Source organism: Xyrauchen texanus, chromosome 6, assembly GCF_025860055.1.
Source record: "Xyrauchen texanus isolate HMW12.3.18 chromosome 6, RBS_HiC_50CHRs, whole genome shotgun sequence".
Classification (NCBI taxonomy): domain Eukaryota; kingdom Metazoa; phylum Chordata; class Actinopteri; order Cypriniformes; family Catostomidae; genus Xyrauchen; species Xyrauchen texanus.
This window is the reverse complement of record NC_068281.1, coordinates 43673022-43693336: the sequence shown is the minus strand read 5'-3', so window position 1 is coordinate 43693336 and position 20315 is coordinate 43673022. Positions and strand designations below refer to the sequence as shown.

The 20315-nt window shown below is 38.1% G+C and overlaps 2 protein-coding genes across 2 annotated transcripts in view; both read right to left on the bottom strand.

Annotated features, from left to right (window-relative positions):
- The window catches only part of LOC127644931 (gastrula zinc finger protein XlCGF57.1-like), a 111571-nt gene that overhangs the window by 67820 nt on the left and 23436 nt on the right, over positions 1-20315 (bottom strand). The window lies entirely within an intron of this gene.
- LOC127644920 (gastrula zinc finger protein XlCGF8.2DB-like) lies at positions 2413-9775 on the bottom strand. The gene is made up of 3 exons (XM_052128377.1): positions 9680-9775; positions 7860-8050; positions 2413-4609 (listed from the first exon to the last, which is right to left on the bottom strand). Exons 2-3 carry the CDS (start codon positions 7954-7956, stop codon positions 3705-3707), a joined length of 1002 nt encoding a protein of 333 aa, XP_051984337.1. The 5' UTR covers positions 7957-8050; positions 9680-9775; the 3' UTR covers positions 2413-3704.

Genomic DNA, 20315 nt, shown 5'->3' with positions numbered 1-20315 from the left:
ACTATCTACCTTTTGAATACTGCATATGACACAATATACTAATTATAGTACAAGGCTCTTCATAATCTTGCCCCACAATATTTCAAACCTTTGTGTGTGTTACTTGTTCCCTCAATAATGTCTACAGAGGCTGTTTTTTTGGTTGCTCCCAAGTCTAGATTGTCTTCCATGGGTGGTAGGTCTTTTAGTGTCCCTAGACTTTGGAAACCTCCAGGAGGTCACCTCCTATGAATTCGTCAAGAAGCTGTTGAAAAATCATCTCTTTTCTCTTTGCTACTCGCACCCTTGAGGTTAATGTTTATGTAAGGCAGGGTGCCAATGTGTTTGCATTCAAAGGCAAAGAGCAAATGTATGATCTTTGAGAAAATCAACAAATTAACTTTCTCGCAATTAGCAACTCTTCCTGAGGCACCACACCCCACAGAGCGAAGACTGCAAATTCACACCTCATTGTTGCCCTTCCACATCTGTCCCATTCTCTCCTCTCTCCTCACCCATTCCCCTTCAGCTCAGAATCACCTAAGATCTGTATGTGACAAAAGTCTATATCTGATGTATACAAATAATGTAACTAGTGTAACATGTTTGGAATCATTTAAAATGTCTCAGTGCATCTGGTATAGTGCTCTTATTCCCAGGTTTGTAAAACTTATTGACAACAAAGTTATAAGGTCTTTGCCAAATGCTGTATAATTCTGGAGGTCTGTCCCCTCCCTGCTTTTATGTTAATGAGGTCTGTCCCCTCCCTGCTTTTATGTTAATGAGGTATGTCCCCAGGACTTCCAAACCTAACCTTTTTAACCTAAACTTTTGTTCATGGTTTGGGTATTTAAGGAGATGTGACACATTGCTCAGGGTTCTCTGTAATCAGACGATCCCACACAGTTTAGTGTGTGTAATTTATATCAGGTGATTGCAATTCGAATTTCTTATGTTTTCATAAAATGTCTAACTTTGACTTATCACTGTCTAATTTGAATTGATGAATTGATTATGTTACCTGGTCAATAAATTGTCAACATTTGATTTTATTCTGAGTGACTCCGACATTGTGTTTCCCAAACAGATTAAACGATTCGTATGTTACCGCAAGTCTGCGTCAGATTAATGACGACTAATATTTGGCATCAATTCAAGTGTACTTGGTTTGCAAAGACAAAAAGGGAATTTCCGTTTAGAACAGCAAATGCTGCTTGACCAATCTAAATTCGGGTGTGTCTTACCTCTGTTTTAATTTGATGTTTCTCCAGATAAGTGTACGTGGGAAACCACGCATGGCCAATCCAAAGCTATTACAAGAGAAGTTATGTTGGTCAACTTACATCTGTAATAGTGGCCATGACCTCTACTGAAGAAAACGTTACGTTACATTCAAGTGTATGCAATTCCATGGGGGCTATACTGAAGTATCTTTGATTGTGTGAACTTGAACGTGACCGATCTCAGGTATATAGCAATTACCTCTGTTTGATGATCCAATACTGGCCGCTTGTGATCGTGAGACCCGCGGTGTAGAGAAAAACATGCGAGGACCTCAAAGCGACATCGTTTCTTAATCTAAACGGGTAAAGTATAATTAAAGGAGTTAAAAGGAATAATCAAACATTCGCTCACTTTTAATGATGCACAGATATCATAAAAACCTTTTTCATTTATGGAGTCAGATGAAATAACGAGGTAATACATAAGAGAAAATGTATTTCATTTAATCTTGTTGTGTTGCGTAACAAGACAGTAACGCGCAGAGACCTTCACCCGTATTATTGGAGACCGCCATTGGACCGATAAACGGGCTTACAATTACTTCAACTTTTCTTGTAAATCTTTGTGATTTTGTTGTTTGTTCCGTTTTAGTTTGGATGTACTTTTTTTGTCTTTGCTTTGTAAAGCAACCTTGAGTAAACGTATTAGGCTAATTATTATTTATGAATTAATTACAGATAGATTCTCTTTCTTTTCTATCTATCTATCTATCTTGCTGGCTGTCTGTCTGTCTGTCTTTGCTAACAAACAGTGCTTTCCAGTCTACTAGGGTTGCACAATTAATCAAAATAAAATCCAAACCACGATATGACCTTGTGCAATTATTAAATTGCAAACAGCTGCGATTTAATTAAATAAATAGTCTGCTCCCTTCAAAGTATATTTGCGCTGCTCTGTCCAGTCTATATTAAATTAGAGCATTGTTACAGTGTTTTCAGAGCTGTTTGTGCTCCACAACTCCCAGAAGTGCTCAGAGTTCGGTTCCGTTTGCTTACGTGCGCTAAACGCTTTATTAACACTAAATTGGCGCGTCCTGCGTGAAGCGTTTTTTATTTTTATCTGCGGTAGCAGCGTCTCCGTTTCCGCAAGGCACAGGTATCATAATAATAACGCAGAATACAAGATGGGGTATAATTCAAACACCTTTATTAAATGATTGCTGAGCAAACAGCATTAACAGCAAAACCTGTAGAGTCCAGAAAAATCTCTTCATTCTCCTGTCATTTGTTTCCCTCACGAGAGAGTGTGTCGCCCTTATTACACTCCCCGCGGAAACAAGTGAAAGCGGAACTAATTACCAACATCCAACACAATGAAAAGGAAGGAACATACATATAATAAATCTATCAAATATTTAGTTACTATAATATAATGCATTGCTAAATATAATAAAATAATGAATACAAATTATTAAATGAAATGGTGACAAACTAACTTTAAATTATTATCAGTTCAACCTCAGTTTGACATTAAGCCTCATTCTTTAGGACTATCTCATAAACAGTAAAGAATAGTTTGTATAAGCCAACTAGTTTTTAAGGCCTAGAATAAAGAGTACCATTTATATTTTAACATTATATTTTGTGTATACTGAATTACTCCTTCAACCAACATTATTTTTGACAACAAAAACTAGGCAACAATTATGATTTTACCAACAGGGAAATTTAGTTAACAGTGACATTGAGCAGAAAGCTTACATATAACCAGTTTTGACAGAGCTGCTGATAAAACTTAAATGATCAGCATCGATTGATGAGATGAAAAGAAAACTGGAGATCGGTATCAGATGTTAAAATCCTGATTGGAGCATCCCTAATATTCAAGTTGACTGTTTCAAAAACTAATGATGATGATGATTAGTGGGCTGAGACTGTCACAAAATGGACCAAAAACAGGTACATGGTGGATGGTAACATTTGAATATGAAGAAGAATTTGTTTCACTGTTTATATATTTATTTGTTTGTGGTTGAACTGAAAAAAGGTCTCAGTTTGGTTCTTTTTAAGAAGGCTCAAGTGTGAAAACCCCAGCAGCCTTTTTGCAGTTGAACATGTGGAAAACATTACCATCATAATCGCAGTTCAAATTGAAATCGCAATATGAAATTCGTCCAAATCGTGCAGCCCTAGAGTCTACCAACCATTTGGGGTGATTTAAAAGAGCACACACATAAACCGTGACATCATCCATAGCAATGAGGTCAATACTGCCTTATAAGATTTTCTTAGTAAAACTTGCTCTTAGCAGTTTAGGGAAAGGTTGGTTTTAAGCAAAAACTCCTAGCTAGGAACTCTTTGGAGAACTCTAATTAGTAAGATAAAAATCTTTGTGAACACAGGCCCAGATGTAGTACACTGACTGAAGCTGACTGACTGAAATTGACTAGTTAAGACTGAAGTGTTACATTAAATAAGAGTTGACCCAAAAATTTGATTTGCTTACTTTGACACTTTTGGAGAATGCTTTTTTAAATGAGTCTGTAGATTACCTGATGTGCTGAAACTCTTCTCACATATAGTACATTTGAATGGCTTCTCTCCAGTATGCACCCTCTCATGTGTTTTCAGCTCTCCTGATGTAATAAAACTCTTTCCACAAAAAGAGCACACGTGAGGCTTCTCATTTGTATGAGTTCTCAGGTGTACCTTTAGATGCGATACCAGCAGAAATTTCCTGCCACACTGATCACAGTTAAATGGCTTAAATCCAGAATGAAAATGCAGATGATGTTTGAGATTCCCTGCTTGAGTGAAACTCTTTCCACACTGAAGGCATGTGAAAGGCTTTTCTCCACTGTGGATTCTCATGTGACGATTTAGATCTCCTTTATGTGCAAAACTCCTTTCACATTGAGGGCATGTAAAAGGTTTCTCTCCCGTGTGGATTTTCATGTGAACATAAAGATGTCCTCTCTGTGTAAAACTCTTTCCACATTGAAGGCATGTGAAAGGCTTTTCTCCAGAGTGAAGTCGAAGGTGACTTTGAAGGCTTGATGTCACTGAGAAACTCTTTCCACAGTGATGACATGTGAAAGGCTTTTCTCCAGAATGAATTCTCATGTGACGCTTAAGGTTTACTTTATGTGCAAAAATCTTTCCACACTGAAGGCAGGTGAAAGGCTTCTCTCCAGAGTGAAGTCTTAAGTGAGTTTTAAGGTATCCTTTTTGTGTAAAACTCTTTCCACAGTGAGAGCAGGTGAAGGAATTTTTGTCTCTTGAGAAATGATTTTCAGTCTTTGAACCACTAAAATCTTCTTCACCAGTCATATTATCAAATTTATGATCATGACGTTTCTCCTCCACTTCATTCTGCTCTTGTCTTTCCTCTTTAACTTGTATCAAATCTAAAATGAACATAGTCAATTGAAACAAATGTGTAGAAGAAAAAAAAAGAACACAATTGAAAATTTTTAAAGAATCTACTTTGTGATCTTTTATATGCTGTCAGAGCTAGTGAACTGTCTGAAAATGTTATTCCTTCAGGGTGTTTTCAGACCTGTAGCTTGTTTGATTTGTACAGAGCCCCTTAGAGAACAGCGTGAGAATATTTTTCTGAAATATTTTTGTGTGCCCTCACTATAAAGTCACCATGGTTTTACTACAGTAACCATATTGTAACCATGAAATTCATAGTGCAACCACAATAATACAGGAAAATGAAAACAATAGTAATAAAAATCCTAATTCTGTGTTATCCTATGTTTTTAATAAAAATACTGTATTTTAACAATTACTATTATACATTACATGTCCATTATTACAATGGTTTTACTTTGTCAAAACTGTCAGTTTACGGATATTTTCCAGCCAGAAGCTTTGGGTAAATGGAGATGTGTGCGCCAGGCTGAGAGCATGAACCAAAGCCTTTAACTCTGCTGACATTACAGCCTACAAAAAGTCTAGGTACGACGTTCAAAATGCTATTAGGGTTGCTAAAAGAGACTACAGGGACAGAGAGGCGACAGACTATCGCAGCGCCTATGTCAAACGCATGTGGAGTGGTCTGTGCACGATAACAGGCTACAAAGACAAGAAAAGAAGCAATGTGGATACGCCTGCTTCATTACTAGATGAGTTCAACACATTCTATGCTCGTTTTGGTAGAGCGGGTCGGCTGCCAATCGCAGGGTTGTTGGTTCGATTCCCGGCCCACATGACTCCACATGCCGAAGTGTCCTTGAGCAAGACACTGAACCCCAAGTTGCTCCCAATGGCAGGCTAGTCTCATTGGTGACATCTGCTGTCATTGGTGTATGAGTGTGTGTGTGTGTGTTAATGGGTGATTGGGACACAGTGTAAAGCTCTTTGGTAACCTCTAAGGTTAAAAGCGCTATATAAGTGCAGACTATTTACCATTTAACACCATCAAAACTTGTAGCCAAGCTACAATAGATTTGGGGATCTCAGCTGCACATCCTCTACGTTCACACTCAGCACTGGAGCACTACAGGGATGTGTGCTCAGTCCCTTTCTGTACTCCCCGTTCAGAGCACTCTCAGTATGGTGTGGCGACAATAACCTCTCCCTGAATGTCAGCAGAACAAAGGAGATGACACACACTTCTATTCACATCAATGGAGCAGAGGTTGAAAGGGTCAAAAGCTATGAGTTTCTCGGTGTACACATCTCCGATGACCTCTCCTGGTCCCTTCATACAGACAAGGTAGTGAGATACACCTGTCAACAACTTTACTTCGAGCAGAGGCTAAAACTTTGAGCACCCAGACAAACTTCTACCACTGCAACATAGAGCATCCTGACTGGCTGTTTGGTATGGTAGCTGCTCTGCACTCGATCGCAAAGTGCTGCTGAGAGTGGTGAGAATAGCAGAGCTCATCATAGGCAGCAAACTCCCAACTTTACTGGACCTTTACCATTCACGCTTTCTGAAGGCAATAAAATCATGAAGAGCTGCATCAATCCAGCTCGCAATTTGTTAGTGACACTGCCATCTGGCAGATGCTTCAGGAGTATGGTATCTATGGTCATTGTTTAATATTGGGATCCCACCCCTACTCATTACTGTCTTTTCACGAATACCTCTCTGCATCCCCAATATTTACTTCTATGTCTGTCCTGTTTGCCTGTATGTTAAATTGTCCTGTCTTTTTTTCTGAGACTTGTCCCAAGCATCTCAATGCCCAGTGTACCCTGTGCAAATGAAAAATAAAATAACTTGAATATCATGGTTAAAATATGGTTACTGAAGTAAAACCATGGTAAAGTTATTGTGAGGGAACCCAAAACTATAAGGGGCTCTGAAGATTTGTTCCAAATATTTTTTTTTTATTGAATTTTATACAATAGCTACTTTTCCACCATTGGGCTGAACGGTTCCGAGCGCAAGTTTATGTTTAGCGTATTATCATGATTTTAGGATGATGGTTTAGTTAGTACTGAAGCCTACACTTATTTTCTACATGCCTTTTTTTGTCAGGGAAGTAGATTACGAGCTCATTAAAACTAAAAATGTATCAATATATTCCCATATACTATTTTCATGTAATACAGTTCTTAAATTATGAATTGTCAATAAATATCCTTTCTAGCTAGTCTGGGAACTTTTACCTTTCTGCATGTTCAATGTTCATGGCAACGCAAGCTATCAGCACATGAAGGTAAACATGTCGCCATTTACCCTTTACTTTCCTTTATGTGACATGGTCTGTGTCTTTCCTGTGTATTAGCAGAGTAAAACCGGATCATGCATTCATCCTTAATAGTGCACTCGCTCTTATGTATACCTCTCACACCATCGCCATGGCGTGATCCGTACGCGAGACGGGCCTGATACGTACATTCTACTGATTTCATGGTGCCACAGTGGAAAAAGAAAGCATAACCGCATCAACTGGCCCGGATCAGCACAGAACAGTATGGTTTTGCAACGAGAACGGTTCGGCCTGATGGTGGACAAGCGGCTAATGTTGCATTTCCTTCTTGGTTCTGTTTCACAAGGCAACATCTGAAAACAGACCAAAACTGTGTTAATAAGTCACATGTGAGCAAGCACCTCATTAGTCTGTCATGTAATACTGTTCCAAGATTTCGCTCATCCATCAAGAGACCAGTTAAAATTATATACCTGTAAATAATTGTCAACCTATACAAATTTGAGTATTGTTTGTCAAGAGTTATGCTAAGCACCGCCATTATACCGTTTGTTCTTCAAAAGACAGAAGCGATCGTACTAAAGTTACCTCAGGAATTATTAAACAACTTAATAATATAGTGTTACATCTTAAACACTAATGTAGTCGCCAAAAGGCTATATACATGCTTTGATTATCTGTTATAGTGGCATGCTGACTAACAGATGCCTTCTCCAAAGAACCATCAGGTATGTTCATTGTTTTTAAAGGGATATTTGGTTCATTGTTCTGTTGGGTCACATTACATTCTTTCCAAAAGTGGATGGCTCCAGTTTGTTTTCAATTGGTCAGACTTATTGTTTTTGTGCAGTTTTGAGTACAAAACCGAATTAAGGGAGAAAACGCACCAGGTTCTGAATCAAATCCTCTAAACAAGCCAGCTGTGAAAACGGCCTTAATGTCTCTCAACAGTCTTTATGAAGAATCAAGAATGAACACCAACCTCTTTGTTCTTCAGTATCTTCATGTTTAATTCTGCATGATTCTGTAATACTGATGTCTTCACACTCCTCTTTAAACTCTTCTTTAACACACTGCATTTTTATAATAGTATGCCAGTAAACTTCAGATGTTATACTTGCAGTTGTTCCTCTTTATATACCAACTTTTTTCTTTCTTCAATTGTAGGATGATCTGCCAAAAATGAAAAAAGGAATATATTCCTTAAAGGAATAGTTTACCCAAAAATTGTAATTCTCTTGTTGTTCACTTACCCTGATGCGATCCCAGATATGTATGAATGTTTTTCTTCAGCAGAAGACAAATGAAGATTTTTAGAAGAAAGAGCACTGTCAGGTCCTTATAATGCAAGTAAATGGGTGCAAACATTTTGAAGGTCCAAAAGTCACATTTGGGCAGCATAAAAGTAATCCACGACACCAGTCGATCAAAGAATGTCTTCTGAAATTAAGCGATAGGTTTATGTAAGAAACAAGTCGATAAATATAATGGTATTAACTTAAAATCGGCACTTCCATCCAGGGCTGTTTGAAATGGCTGGACACTATCGTTCTTCTGTTGTAAAAAAGAGCCGCTTATGTCACGCAACACGCAAAACAGTTTTATATTTTTTTTTTACACAAACATATCGATTTGCATCCGAAGACATACATTGATCAACTGGAGGCGTATGGATTACTTTTAAGCTGATAAAGTGCTGGCACCCATTTACTTGCATTATAAGGACCTGACAGAGCTCGATCTTCTTCTAAAAATCTTTATTTGTGTTCTGCTGAAAAAAGACAGTCATACATGGCATGGCATCAGGCTAAGTGAGTAATGAGTGAATTTTCATTTTTGGGTGAACTATTCCTTTAATTTATACAATATTGCATTGTTGTAGGTAATTCCATCACCCACATTAACCATGCATAACCATAGTTAGGCTTTAGACCTTATTCACAGTAATAATTGAAAAAACTGCTGCTTGTTTTACAACCTGCCCCAAATTGACTGGCAGTATTAAAATAGTCAGCATTTGACCGATACTAAATAGTACTGATGTTTATTTAGCTATTTATTTTATTTATATGGTCAGCATTTGACTGATTTTTATTTTATTTATTCTTTATTTATATGGTCAGCATTTGACTGATTTTCATTTTATTTATTCTTTATTTAAATGGTCAGCAACTGACTTAAAACAGTACTGATGTTTTTAAGCTAATTATTGTATTTTTATTTATTCCTTATTTTCGAGTGTTCATTTCTAGAATTTGTTATATAAATGTAAAATAATAAAGTCAAATAATCTTTGATACAAATATTTAAGAAAGCAGCATTCGGAGTACCTTTGCATGGTCATATCGGTGCAAAATCCACATAAAAAAGGTCTGTTTTTATTCCAGCCCAAAAATTATCTATATCAGCCACCATATCGGTAATGGGTGAATTTCCCCCCTCTAAAATCGGTATAATCAAAAATCCCATATCGGTCGGTCTCTTTCTCAAATAGCTCATTTAAAGTGGATACATGAATGCAGGCAGGCTTTAAAAGGGATGAAATAATGATGAATATAAATAACAGATCCTTTATAATCCAATTAAACCTCAAGAATAAAAGTCTCCAACAGGCCATTCATACACAAAAAACTCCCAATACAATCTACACAAGTCAATTTAACAGACATAAAAGCTGTTTCAAACAATCCTGCATTAAATAAACATTTCCATTAAACAGCAGTTACTCACAAGAGAAACAGAGATTAAACAATGCAAAAAATGTGTTCATAGGAGTATTAATATGTTTAAATATCAACTTACATGAATGTTGAACAAAAGAACTTTCCTCAATCAGGACTTTAAATGATTTGTCAAAATCAGCATGAACATCCAACAATACTGGCTTGTGCATCTTCTTCTATCTCACATTTCTGCACAACTCACTGGTTATCACCCTCTGGAGGCAGGGATGAGAAAAACACCCATGACAAACTTCTTTTATGTTTCATGGCGGTTGTCAAACCAGCTTATTGTGCATTTCTGCCACTTACTGGGATGGAGTGTGGAGCATTCACATTGACATTAAGGGAAAGAAGAAAAAAAGCACTTAAATTATTAAATCCTGTTTTTCAAATCGGTATCCTTCAAATATATTAGCAGAGCTGTTGAATCCTTTTTTAGTAGAAATTTAGTAGTGGAGAAATTCCTAAAGACTTTAGTGCATCTATAAGCTGTAATCTTTCATTCTCATTTCCTAAACACGTTATAAAGTACATGTTCAAATGTTTCAAGAAATTTGTGTTTACCATTGATTTAAAATGATTGATCAAATTAAGGATTGCCCAATTCTGAGTCGATACACGTTCTCTTCTATTGTCACAATTGTTTCTATCAAACTTTGGATCTTTGGATATTATCTATATGACGCCCCTTTGTCTCACTGTCCCATTTTTCTTGCCACATCCCATTTACAGCCCCTTTAATTAGTCCTTTCACTTCCATTTTAATCATTGGAACACTAAACTCTACTGTATATCAGAGTGTCTTAGAGCCTGTTTAGCGACACGATCCAACTCATGTTTTTAGAAGGTTTTTTTTCTTCTAGTGTTTGTTTGATTGATCTTCTTATCATTTGTTTAGTTTTTCTAGTTTTCTGTTATGAGGAGCCACCAAGATGCACTATATATTTCTTATCTATTTAATCTTTTAGCTATTGTTTGGATACTTTGCGAGATGTCAGCATAGGCATGGAGGCAGTCTTCAGTATAGCCGTGACTTTCTCATGTCATTGTATTCACCATATTACGGAAGCCTTCATTCTCCATAACACTGAGAGGGGTCATATCTTTGCAAATGAAATAAAGTATTGACTGAGTTATTTTGGTTGCACAAGTTGAGGTCGGTGGTAACTTTGGTGTGTGAAACTGTTCCAGAGTGAGATAAGAGGCATCCACTCATTTAACCATAGCTGTTTGCTGTTCTGTTAGCTGTACATCAGAATGGTGCCTTGCTAAATGTGCTCTCAGATTCGTTGTGTTCCACAAGTAATTGAATTTGGCATGGCACATTTTGCAAACAGTATGGCTCTTGTTCTGCCAGCGGCGGGGGAGACCCCTTCTGTTCCCCGAGAATGCGGCGGGGTGTTCCGTCTGCCAGGGGATGGAGGTCTGCCTCTGATCCGCCCGGAGAGGCGCGGCTGTCTACGTTAGAGGGTGGAGGAGTGGCCGAGGAACAAGCTATGGCATATCGGAGAACTGGTGAGTATGTGTTTTTTTTTTTTTTAACTCTCTCTCCCTCACTGCCGCTCCACGTTGGCCTTTTCCCTCTCGTTTAAATTTTACAGTGTTTTTTGGGGGGTAACACACTGTTACAGGAAGTACCCCACTATTTAATTATTTCAGTTTCCCTCCCCTTGTCCCCTCCCTCATCCAGGTAGATGGGGATGACCTGCCATCAGATGGGGCAAGAGGCACACCCCTCCCCAGGAAAGGGAGGGGGTGTACGTCATGCAAGGGGCTCCCCTGCCTGAGAGAACGAGGGAGAAATGTGGCAGGGTGGAGGGCGGGACCGAGTCATGATCATACACACCCGGTCCCTTATCAGGCTAATCAAGCCTCCGAGAGGGATAAAGGCCGACTGCGGAGGATTGTGCGAGAGAGAGCTAGTTTACGGACATGTCCATCATGTGTGTGTTTTGTCTTTTAAGTTTATCATTAAAAATATTATTTATATTGACAAGCCAGTTCTCGCCTCCTCCTTTCCATTGACTTCGTTACAATATTGTAATCATTGTTATTAAGCTTATTAATAGCAAAAAATAACTACTTATAAAATACTAGACAGATAACAAATAAAGCACATAACCTACAGTTTTGAACTGCATAAAACTCATATATTGAGACAAATATTTTTCCAAATAATGCATTCACAATATTAACTTCCACACTAACTAATGTAATGGAAAATTGCGATTCTTACTAAAATATTTTACAATATTTCTTTTGATAATGATATTCTACCCCACTGAAGAATAATTGTTAGCTTTTTTATTATTGCCAGGAGAATAAAACATATGATACAATAATTTACAGTACACTGTTGGCCAAAAGTTTGGAATAATGTACAAATTTTGCTCTTATGGAAAGAAATTGGTACTTTTTTCACTAAAGTGGCATTCAGCTGATCACAATGTATAGTCAGGACATTAATAAGATGAAAGATGAAAGATTTTTATTGTAGTTTACTACTACAATAAAAAAATAAAAAATCAGAACTTAAACTGCTTCAAAAATCTTCCACAAGCAGCAATGACAGCCTTGCAGTTCCTTGACATTCTAGCTGTCAGTTTGTCCAAATACTCCTGTAGCACTTGCCATATACACTCACCTAAAGGATTATTAGGAACACCATACTAATACTGTGTTTGACCCCCTTTCGCCTTCAGAACTGCCTTAATTCTACGTGGCATTGATTCAACAAGGTGCTGAAAGCATTCTTTAGAAATGTTGGCCCATATTGATAGGATAGCATCTTGCAGTTGATGGAGATTTGTGGAATGCACATCCAGGGCACAAAGCTCCCGTTCCACCACATCCCAAAGATGCTCTATTGGGTTGAGATCTGGTGGCTGTGGGGGCCATTTTAGTACAGTGAACTCATTGTCATGTTCAAGAAACCAATTTGAATTGATTCAAGCTTTGTGACATGGTGCATTATCCTGCTGGAAGTAGCCATCAGAGGATGGGTACATGGTGGCCATAAAGGGATGGACATGGTCAGAAACAATGCTCAGGTAGGCCGTGGCATTTAAACGATGCCCAATTGGCACTAAGGGGCCTAAAGTGTGCCAAGAAAACATCCCCCACACCATTACACCACCACCACCAGCCTGCACAGTGGTAACAAGGCATGATGGATCCATGTTCTCATTCTGTTTACGCCAAATTCTGACTCTACCATCTGAATGTCTCAACAGAAATCGAGACTCATCAGACCAGGCAACATTTTTCCAGTCTTCAACTGTCCAATTTTGGTGAGCTCTTGCAAATTGTAGCCTCTTTTTCCTATTTGTAGTCGAGATGAGTGGTACCCGGTGGGGTCTTCTGCTGTTGTAGCCCATCCACCTCAAGGTTGTGCGTGTTGTGGCTTCACAAATGCTTTGCTGCATACCTCGGTTGTAGCGAGTGGTTATTTCAGGCAAAGTTGCTCTTCTATCAGCTTGAATCAGTTGGCCCATTCTCCTCTGACCTCTAGCATCAACAAGGCATTTTCAGCCCACAGGACTGCCGCATACTGGATGTTTTTCCTTTTCACACCATTCTTTGTAAACCCTAGAAATGGTTGTGAGTGAAAATCCCAGTAACTGAGCAGATTGTGAAATACTCAGACCGGCCCGTCTGGCACCAACAACCATGCCACGCTCAAAATTGCTTAAATCACCTTTCTTTCCCATTCTGACATTCAGTTTGGAGTTCAGAAGATTGTCTTGACCAGGACCACACCCCTAAATGCATTGAAGCAACTGCCATGTGATTGGTTGATTAGATAATTGCATTAATGAGAAATTGAACAGGTGTACCTAAAAATCCTTTAGGTGAGTGTATGTGGCTGTCTTGTTGGGCGCACAGTCACTTACAGTCTAGCTGATCCCACAAAGCGCAATGGGGTTAAGATCCATAACACTCTTTCCCAATTATCTTTGGTCCAATGTCTGTGTTTTTTCTGTTTCAACATGTCTTTTCTTTGCAATTCTTCCCATAAGGCATGCACCCTGAGTCTTCTCTTTACTGTTGTACATGAATCTGGTGTTGAGCAGTTAGAATTCAATGAAGCTGTCAGCTGAGGACATGTGAGGCGTCTATTTCTCAATCTAGAGACTCTGATTTACTTATCCCTTGTTTAGTTGTACAGCTGGACTTCCACAACTCTTTCTGTCCTTGTTAGAGCCAGTTGTCCTTTGTCTTTGAAGACTTTATTGTACAACATTGTATGAAATCTTTGGCAATTTCAAGCATTGTATAGCCTTCATTTCTCAAAACATTGATTGACTGATGAGTTAGAAAGTGGTAGTTTTTGTACCTAATATTGACGTTAAGACATACCAGTCTATTGCATACTATGGAAACTCAAAAACAAACACAAAGACAAGGTTAAGCTCCATTTAATGATAAATAGCTTTCAAATGTGTTTGATATAATGGCAAGTGATTTTCTAGTACAAATTGAGCAATTTAGCATGATTACTCAAGGATAAGGTGTTGGAGTGATGGCTGTTGGAAATGGGGCCTGTCTAGATTTGATCAAAAGGACTTTTTTCAAATAGTGATGGTGCTGTTTTTTACATCAGTAATATCCTGACTACACTTTGTGATCAGTTGAATGCCACTTTGGTGAATTAAAGTACCAATTTCCTTCTGAAACAGATAAATCTTACATTATTCCAAACTTTTGGCTGCCAGTGAATAAATGAATGAATCCACATTTGATAATCCTGTTTAAAAATATAAAATATTGGCTAGCCTATCAGCACATTAAAAGAAGGCACATGTTTAGAGTCTTGACTGTTTTTGGAAGTTTCAATTGTTTAAATATGCTGCCTAATGATGCTAGAGCATTACTTACAAATGATAATTCTCTCTAGGGAAATGTGAATGAAAAAATAAAAACAAATAACTCTCCGTTGGGTAGGAGTCCTCATGAACGCTGAATGCTGCAGGAAAGTCTGTATTGTGCATCTCCATTGCAGCGTCCAGCCAACAAATTAATGTTGTGGTTGTGAATTTGTGTTTCTTCTTCCGTAACTTCTTTGATTTTATGGCAGTTGGCAAAATAAGCTTAACAAGCTTAACAAGCTTAACAAGCAAACAAGCTCACTGCCACAAACTGAATGGTTTTGACATTACTTGAAACAGCGTTGAGTCCAGGGGCGAAAATTTCATCAAAATGTTGGGGGGGACAATAAACATAACAATTCTCAAGAGCAATTTTTGAAGGGGACACCAAGGTTTTTTTTGTTGTTGCCCCGCTTGCATTTGTATTATTTTATTTCTTAAACAATTATTTTAAGAATATATCATTATATTATTTACAATACACATATTTTAATGATATTTTAGGGGGGGACAACCCTCAGATGGTTGGGGTCCTGACTCCCCTGACCCATCCACCTCAAGGTTGTGCGTGTTGTGGCTTCACAAATGCTTTGCTGCATACCTCGGTTGTAACGAGTGGTTATTTCAGGCAAAGTTGCTCTTCTATCAGCTTGAATCAGTTGGCCCATTCTCCTCTGACCTCTAGCATCAACAAGGCATTTTCGCCCACAGGACTGCCGCATACTGGATGTTTTTCCCTTTTCACACCATTCTTTGTAAACCCTAGAAATGGTTGTGAGTGAAAATCCCAGTAACTGAGCAGATTGTGAAATACTCAGACCGGCCCGTCTGGCACCAACAACCATGCCACGCTCAAAATTGCTTAAATCACCTTTCTTTCCCATTCTGACATTCAGTTTGGAGTTCAGAAGATTGTCTTGACCAGGACCACACCCCTAAATGCATTGAAGCAACTGCCATGTGATTGGTTGATTAGATAATTGCATTAATGAGAAATTGAACAGGTGTACCTAAAAATCCTTTAGGTGAGTGTATGTGGCTGTCTTGTTGGGCGCACAGTCACTTACAGTCTAGCTGATCCCACAAAACGCAATGGGGTTAAGATCCATAACACTCTTTCCCAATTATCTTTGGTCCAATGTCTGTGTTTTTTCTGTTTCAACATGTCTTTTCTTTGCAATTCTTCCCATAAGGCATGCACCCCTGAGTCTTCTCTTTACTGTTGTACATGAATCTGGTGTTGAGCAGTTAGAATTCAATGAAGCTGTCAGCTGAGGACATGTGAGGCGTCTATTTCTCAATCTAGAGACTCTGATTTACTTATCCCCTTGTTTAGTTGTACAGCTGGACTTCCACAACTCTTTCTGTCCTTGTTAGAGCCAGTTGTCCTTTGTCTTTGAAGACTTTATTGTACAACATTGTATGAAATCTTTGGCAATTTCAAGCATTGTATAGCCTTCATTTCTCAAAACATTGATTGACTGATGAGTTAGAAAGTGGTAGTTTTTTGTACCTAATATTGACGTTAAGACATACCAGTCTATTGCATACTATGGAAACTCAAAAACAAACACAAAGACAAGGTTAAGCTCCATTTAATGATAAATAGCTTTCAAATGTGTTTGATATAATGGCAAGTGATTTTCTAGTACAAATTGAGCAATTTAGCATGATTACTCAAGGATAAGGTGTTGGAGTGATGGCTGTTGGAAATGGGGCCTGTCTAGATTTGATCAAAAAGGACTTTTTTCAAATAGTGATGGTGCTGTTTTTTACATCAGTAATATCCTGACTACACTTTGTGATCAGTTGAATGCCACTTTGGTGAATTAAAGTACCAATTTCCTTCTGAAACAGATAAATCTTACATTATTCCAAACTTTTGGCTGCCAGTGAATAAATGAATGAATCCACATTTGATAATCCTGTTTAAAAATATAAAATATTGGCTAGCCTATCAGCACATTAAAAGAAGGCACATGTTTAGAGTCTTGACTGTTTTTGGAAGTTTCAATTGTTTAAATATGCTGCCTAATGATGCTAGAGCATTACTTACAAATGATAATTCTCTCTAGGGAAATGTGAATGAAAAAATAAAAACAAATAACTCTCCGTTGGGTAGGAGTCCTCATGAACGCTGAATGCTGCAGGAAAGTCTGTATTGTGCATCTCCATTGCAGCGTCCAGCCAACAAATTAATGTTGTGGTTGTGAATTTGTGTTTCTTCTTCCGTAACTTCTTTGATTTTATGGCAGTTGGCAAAATAAGCTTAACAAGCTTAACAAGCTTAACAAGCAAACAAGCTCACTGCCACAAACTGAATGGTTTTGACATTACTTGAAACAGCGTTGAGTCCAGGGGCGAAAATTTCATCAAAATGTTGGGGGGACAATAAACATAACAATTCTCAAGAGCAATTTTTGAAGGGGACACCAAGGTTTTTTTGTTGTTGCCCCGCTTGCATTTGTATTATTTTATTTCTTAAACAATTATTTTAAGAATATATCATTATATTATTTACAATACACATATTTTAATGATATTTTAGGGGGGGGACAACCCTCAGATGGTTGGGGTCCTGACTCCCCTGACCCCCCACGATTTCCGCCTATGGTTGAGTCGCTTATCTCTGGCATGTTGAAATTCAATGGTTTTAGCGCCTTAAACTTGAACTGACTAGTTGAGACTGAAGTGTTACATTAAATAGGGCCTGAAATTAAATTGACTCACTGTACTTTTTTAAATGAGTCTGTAGATTACTTGATGTGCTCAAACTCTATCTTTCCCCTTGCAGCAGGGTGGCACTAACAAGGTGGTTTGTGAAGGAGAACTGTTCCCTGGTATAATCCAGTATGGTATCGCAGACCTACAGAGAGAAGGATAAAAACATGCAAATTATGTAGTAATGACAAAGTGTCAATTTCACCTGAAACATTTAAAATTACCAACCAACAAGTATTCTTTCTAAGTATGGAACAACTAAAGTTATTTTTACTGCCACTGTTGCAGTTCATGAAGTCATATTGAGAGAAGGAAGAAATTTCAATAATTAGAGCCAGCTGCCGTCTTCAGGTCAAATGTGATCCTGCATTTTGGGATGTTTTTTTGGTACAAGCTTTTACATGTTTTGGAACCAAATGTTGTAAGAAAATATATTTATTCCCCATCTTCACAACTATCAAGTGCAGTGCAACCAGAATAATAAAAATACCTTACTGAATAACAGATGAAACTAACAACGCTACATCAAAAAGACAATAAATTGTGGGAAAAAATAACAAATCTTATTTTGTGTAACACACTTCGCAATAGGTTATGCACATAGTTTCAAAGCAGCTTTATAGAAAATCATGCCCTGTCTTAAAGCCCCCTTTGAACAAGCTGAATTGACTGTAGCAAGGGAAAAACTCCTTTCAATGTTATTTAATGGTAAAAAAAGAGAAGAACCTGACCTTTGGCTTTACTATACATGTACATAATCCATTATTATTTTGCCGTTGAGCAAAAACCAATCGCATACATTATTTGTTTGCCCTCTTGCCCATTTCACTTTGCATGTAAACTTTATCGCTGTTATTACCAGCTAATGCGCTCAAGTGTCAAAGCTGTTTACATTTTGAAGTCAAAAGCATGTTTCTTACATTGTTGGATTTTTATCATTTACATTTACATTTATGCATTTGGCAGACTCTTTTATCCAAAGTGACTTACAGTGCACTTATTACAGGGACAATTCCCCCGGAGCAACCTGGAGTTAAGTGCCTTGCTCAAGGACACAATGGTGGTGGTTCGAACCAGTGTCCTTCTGATTACCAGATTACCAGTTATGTGTTTAGACCACTACACCACCACCATTCCAATTGGTACTTTCATTCACCAAAGTGGCATTCAACTGATCACAATGGATAGTCAAGACATTAATAACGTGAAAAATTACGACTACAAATTGAAAAAAAATTCTGAACTTCTTAAACTACTTACAAAAATCCTCCATGTGCAGCAATGACAGCTTTGGAGATCCTTGGCATTCTAACTGTCAGTTTGTCCAGATACTCTGGTGACATTTCACCCCACGCGTCCTGTAGCACTTGCCATAGATGTGGCTGTCTTGCCAAAGTGTTCTCACGCAACTTACTGTCTAGCTCATGGGTTCTCAATAGGCGGACTCCGGTCTGGATCCAGAGTGAGATCTGATGCTTTGTGCTAGTTATCTGACACCTAGCTAAGTGATTATGTAAGCATAAGTGTATTCGTGGCCCTGCGATGGACTGGCGACCTGTCCAGGGTGTCCCCCGCCTTTCGCCCAATGTTAGCTGGGATAGGCTCCAGCCCCCCGCTACCCTGTACACAGGATAAGCGGTTGACGATGGATGGATGGAAGTGTATTCGTGCGTGGAGCGGGAATAAATAGCGTTTAGCGTTATTCCCGCTCCACGGGTATCATAGTATGCCTACCTATGAACTAGACTGCAAGGTGCGTGACAAGTGCCCGGCAAGACAGCCACATCTATGGCAAGTGCAACAGGAATCTCAAATATTGAGCGGTACCCAAATATTGACAGGTATGATTAAAAACCCACAGACAAGTAATATTAAATAAATTTGAAGCCTGTTTAAAATAATATATAATAAAACAAATGCATCGGCTATACTTTTACTTACATTAACGAATGCAGAAGTAAGGTTTAGTATTTCAGAAATAGCCTATATTTGGAGAGATGATGAAAATCAACACTTTGTTTGTCATAGTTTTTATCTTGTTATGAAAATATCCTTTAAATTTTATTCATCAATAATAATCATGTGTTGTTCAGTAATTTAAGTTCGTAATTTTAGCCAATATATAGGCGATGTCAGCAATCACTTGATAAAGTAGATGAAAATACTATAATGTAATCTGCCAAATACATAACATTATGAGAACATCATAGAATGTTGTGAATTGTTTTTGCTTTACTTGCCAGTGTTTCTGCGCGCTGTTAGAAGAGCGCATCCACAACTGGAGTTACACACTCTGGCTATAGCTCGTAACTGCAGTTGCATCCTTTTGTGCAGTTACAAGTTGTAATGTTATGTTTATGTTGTGTATCTAGGATATCCGATTTGGATTGTCATAGAAGGGGCATCAGTTTACTGAAAAGTGAGACTAATGACTGGATTAAACTGAGGTTCATTAAGAGGTTAAATGGGGTAGAACTGTGTGGGAGAGGCAGAGCCTGCTGAGAGTTTAATTTAAATGCAGAGGAGAGAAGACTCCAGCCTGACACTTGGGAATTGAGCAACGTTTTTGTGCCACTCCAGGTCATTTAGGGTCACCAACTGCAAAGATTGGTAGTTAATGGGGGTGTTATCAGACAGATAACACCCAAGTTAATGTTTTCCCGGGATAGTCCCATTTCTGGATGTCTGTCATGGAAAATAAAAATTCCTTTAGCAAAATGTCCTGGAATTTGAACTCTCTAGTAATATGGCTCATAGTCTTAATAGTGCTAGTATTTTACTAACTGGGGCCCAGGTTACAAAGTACACAAATTGGCTAATTTTAACATCTGTTAGCTGCCTTGAGATATCACACAGTTCACAAACTACAACACAGATAATTAATCAACTATATATATCATGTAAAGACAGTGTCTGTTCCCTGACAACCAAACGCAAAACTGTCAAGAAGTCATTTAGAATTTTTTTTTATTAATTTCAAACTTGGGGAAAAAAAAGATAAGATAATTTATACAAAGGTTGGGCTACTAAACATTAGATTGCATCCAAATCACTAATTGTACATGAAATGATTACAGATCATAGTTTGGCTCTGTTTGACTTAAACCTGGATTAAAACAGATGAAT

Coding starts and splice junctions, on each gene's coding strand:
- LOC127644920 (XM_052128377.1), bottom strand. CDS start 7,956: ATGCAGTGTGTTAAAGAAGAGTTTAAAGAGGAGTGTGAAGACATCAGT. Junction 4,610..7,859: donor AGATACTGAAGAACAAAGAG/GTTGGTGTTCAT, acceptor TGTTCATTTTAG/ATTTGATACAAGTTAAAGAG.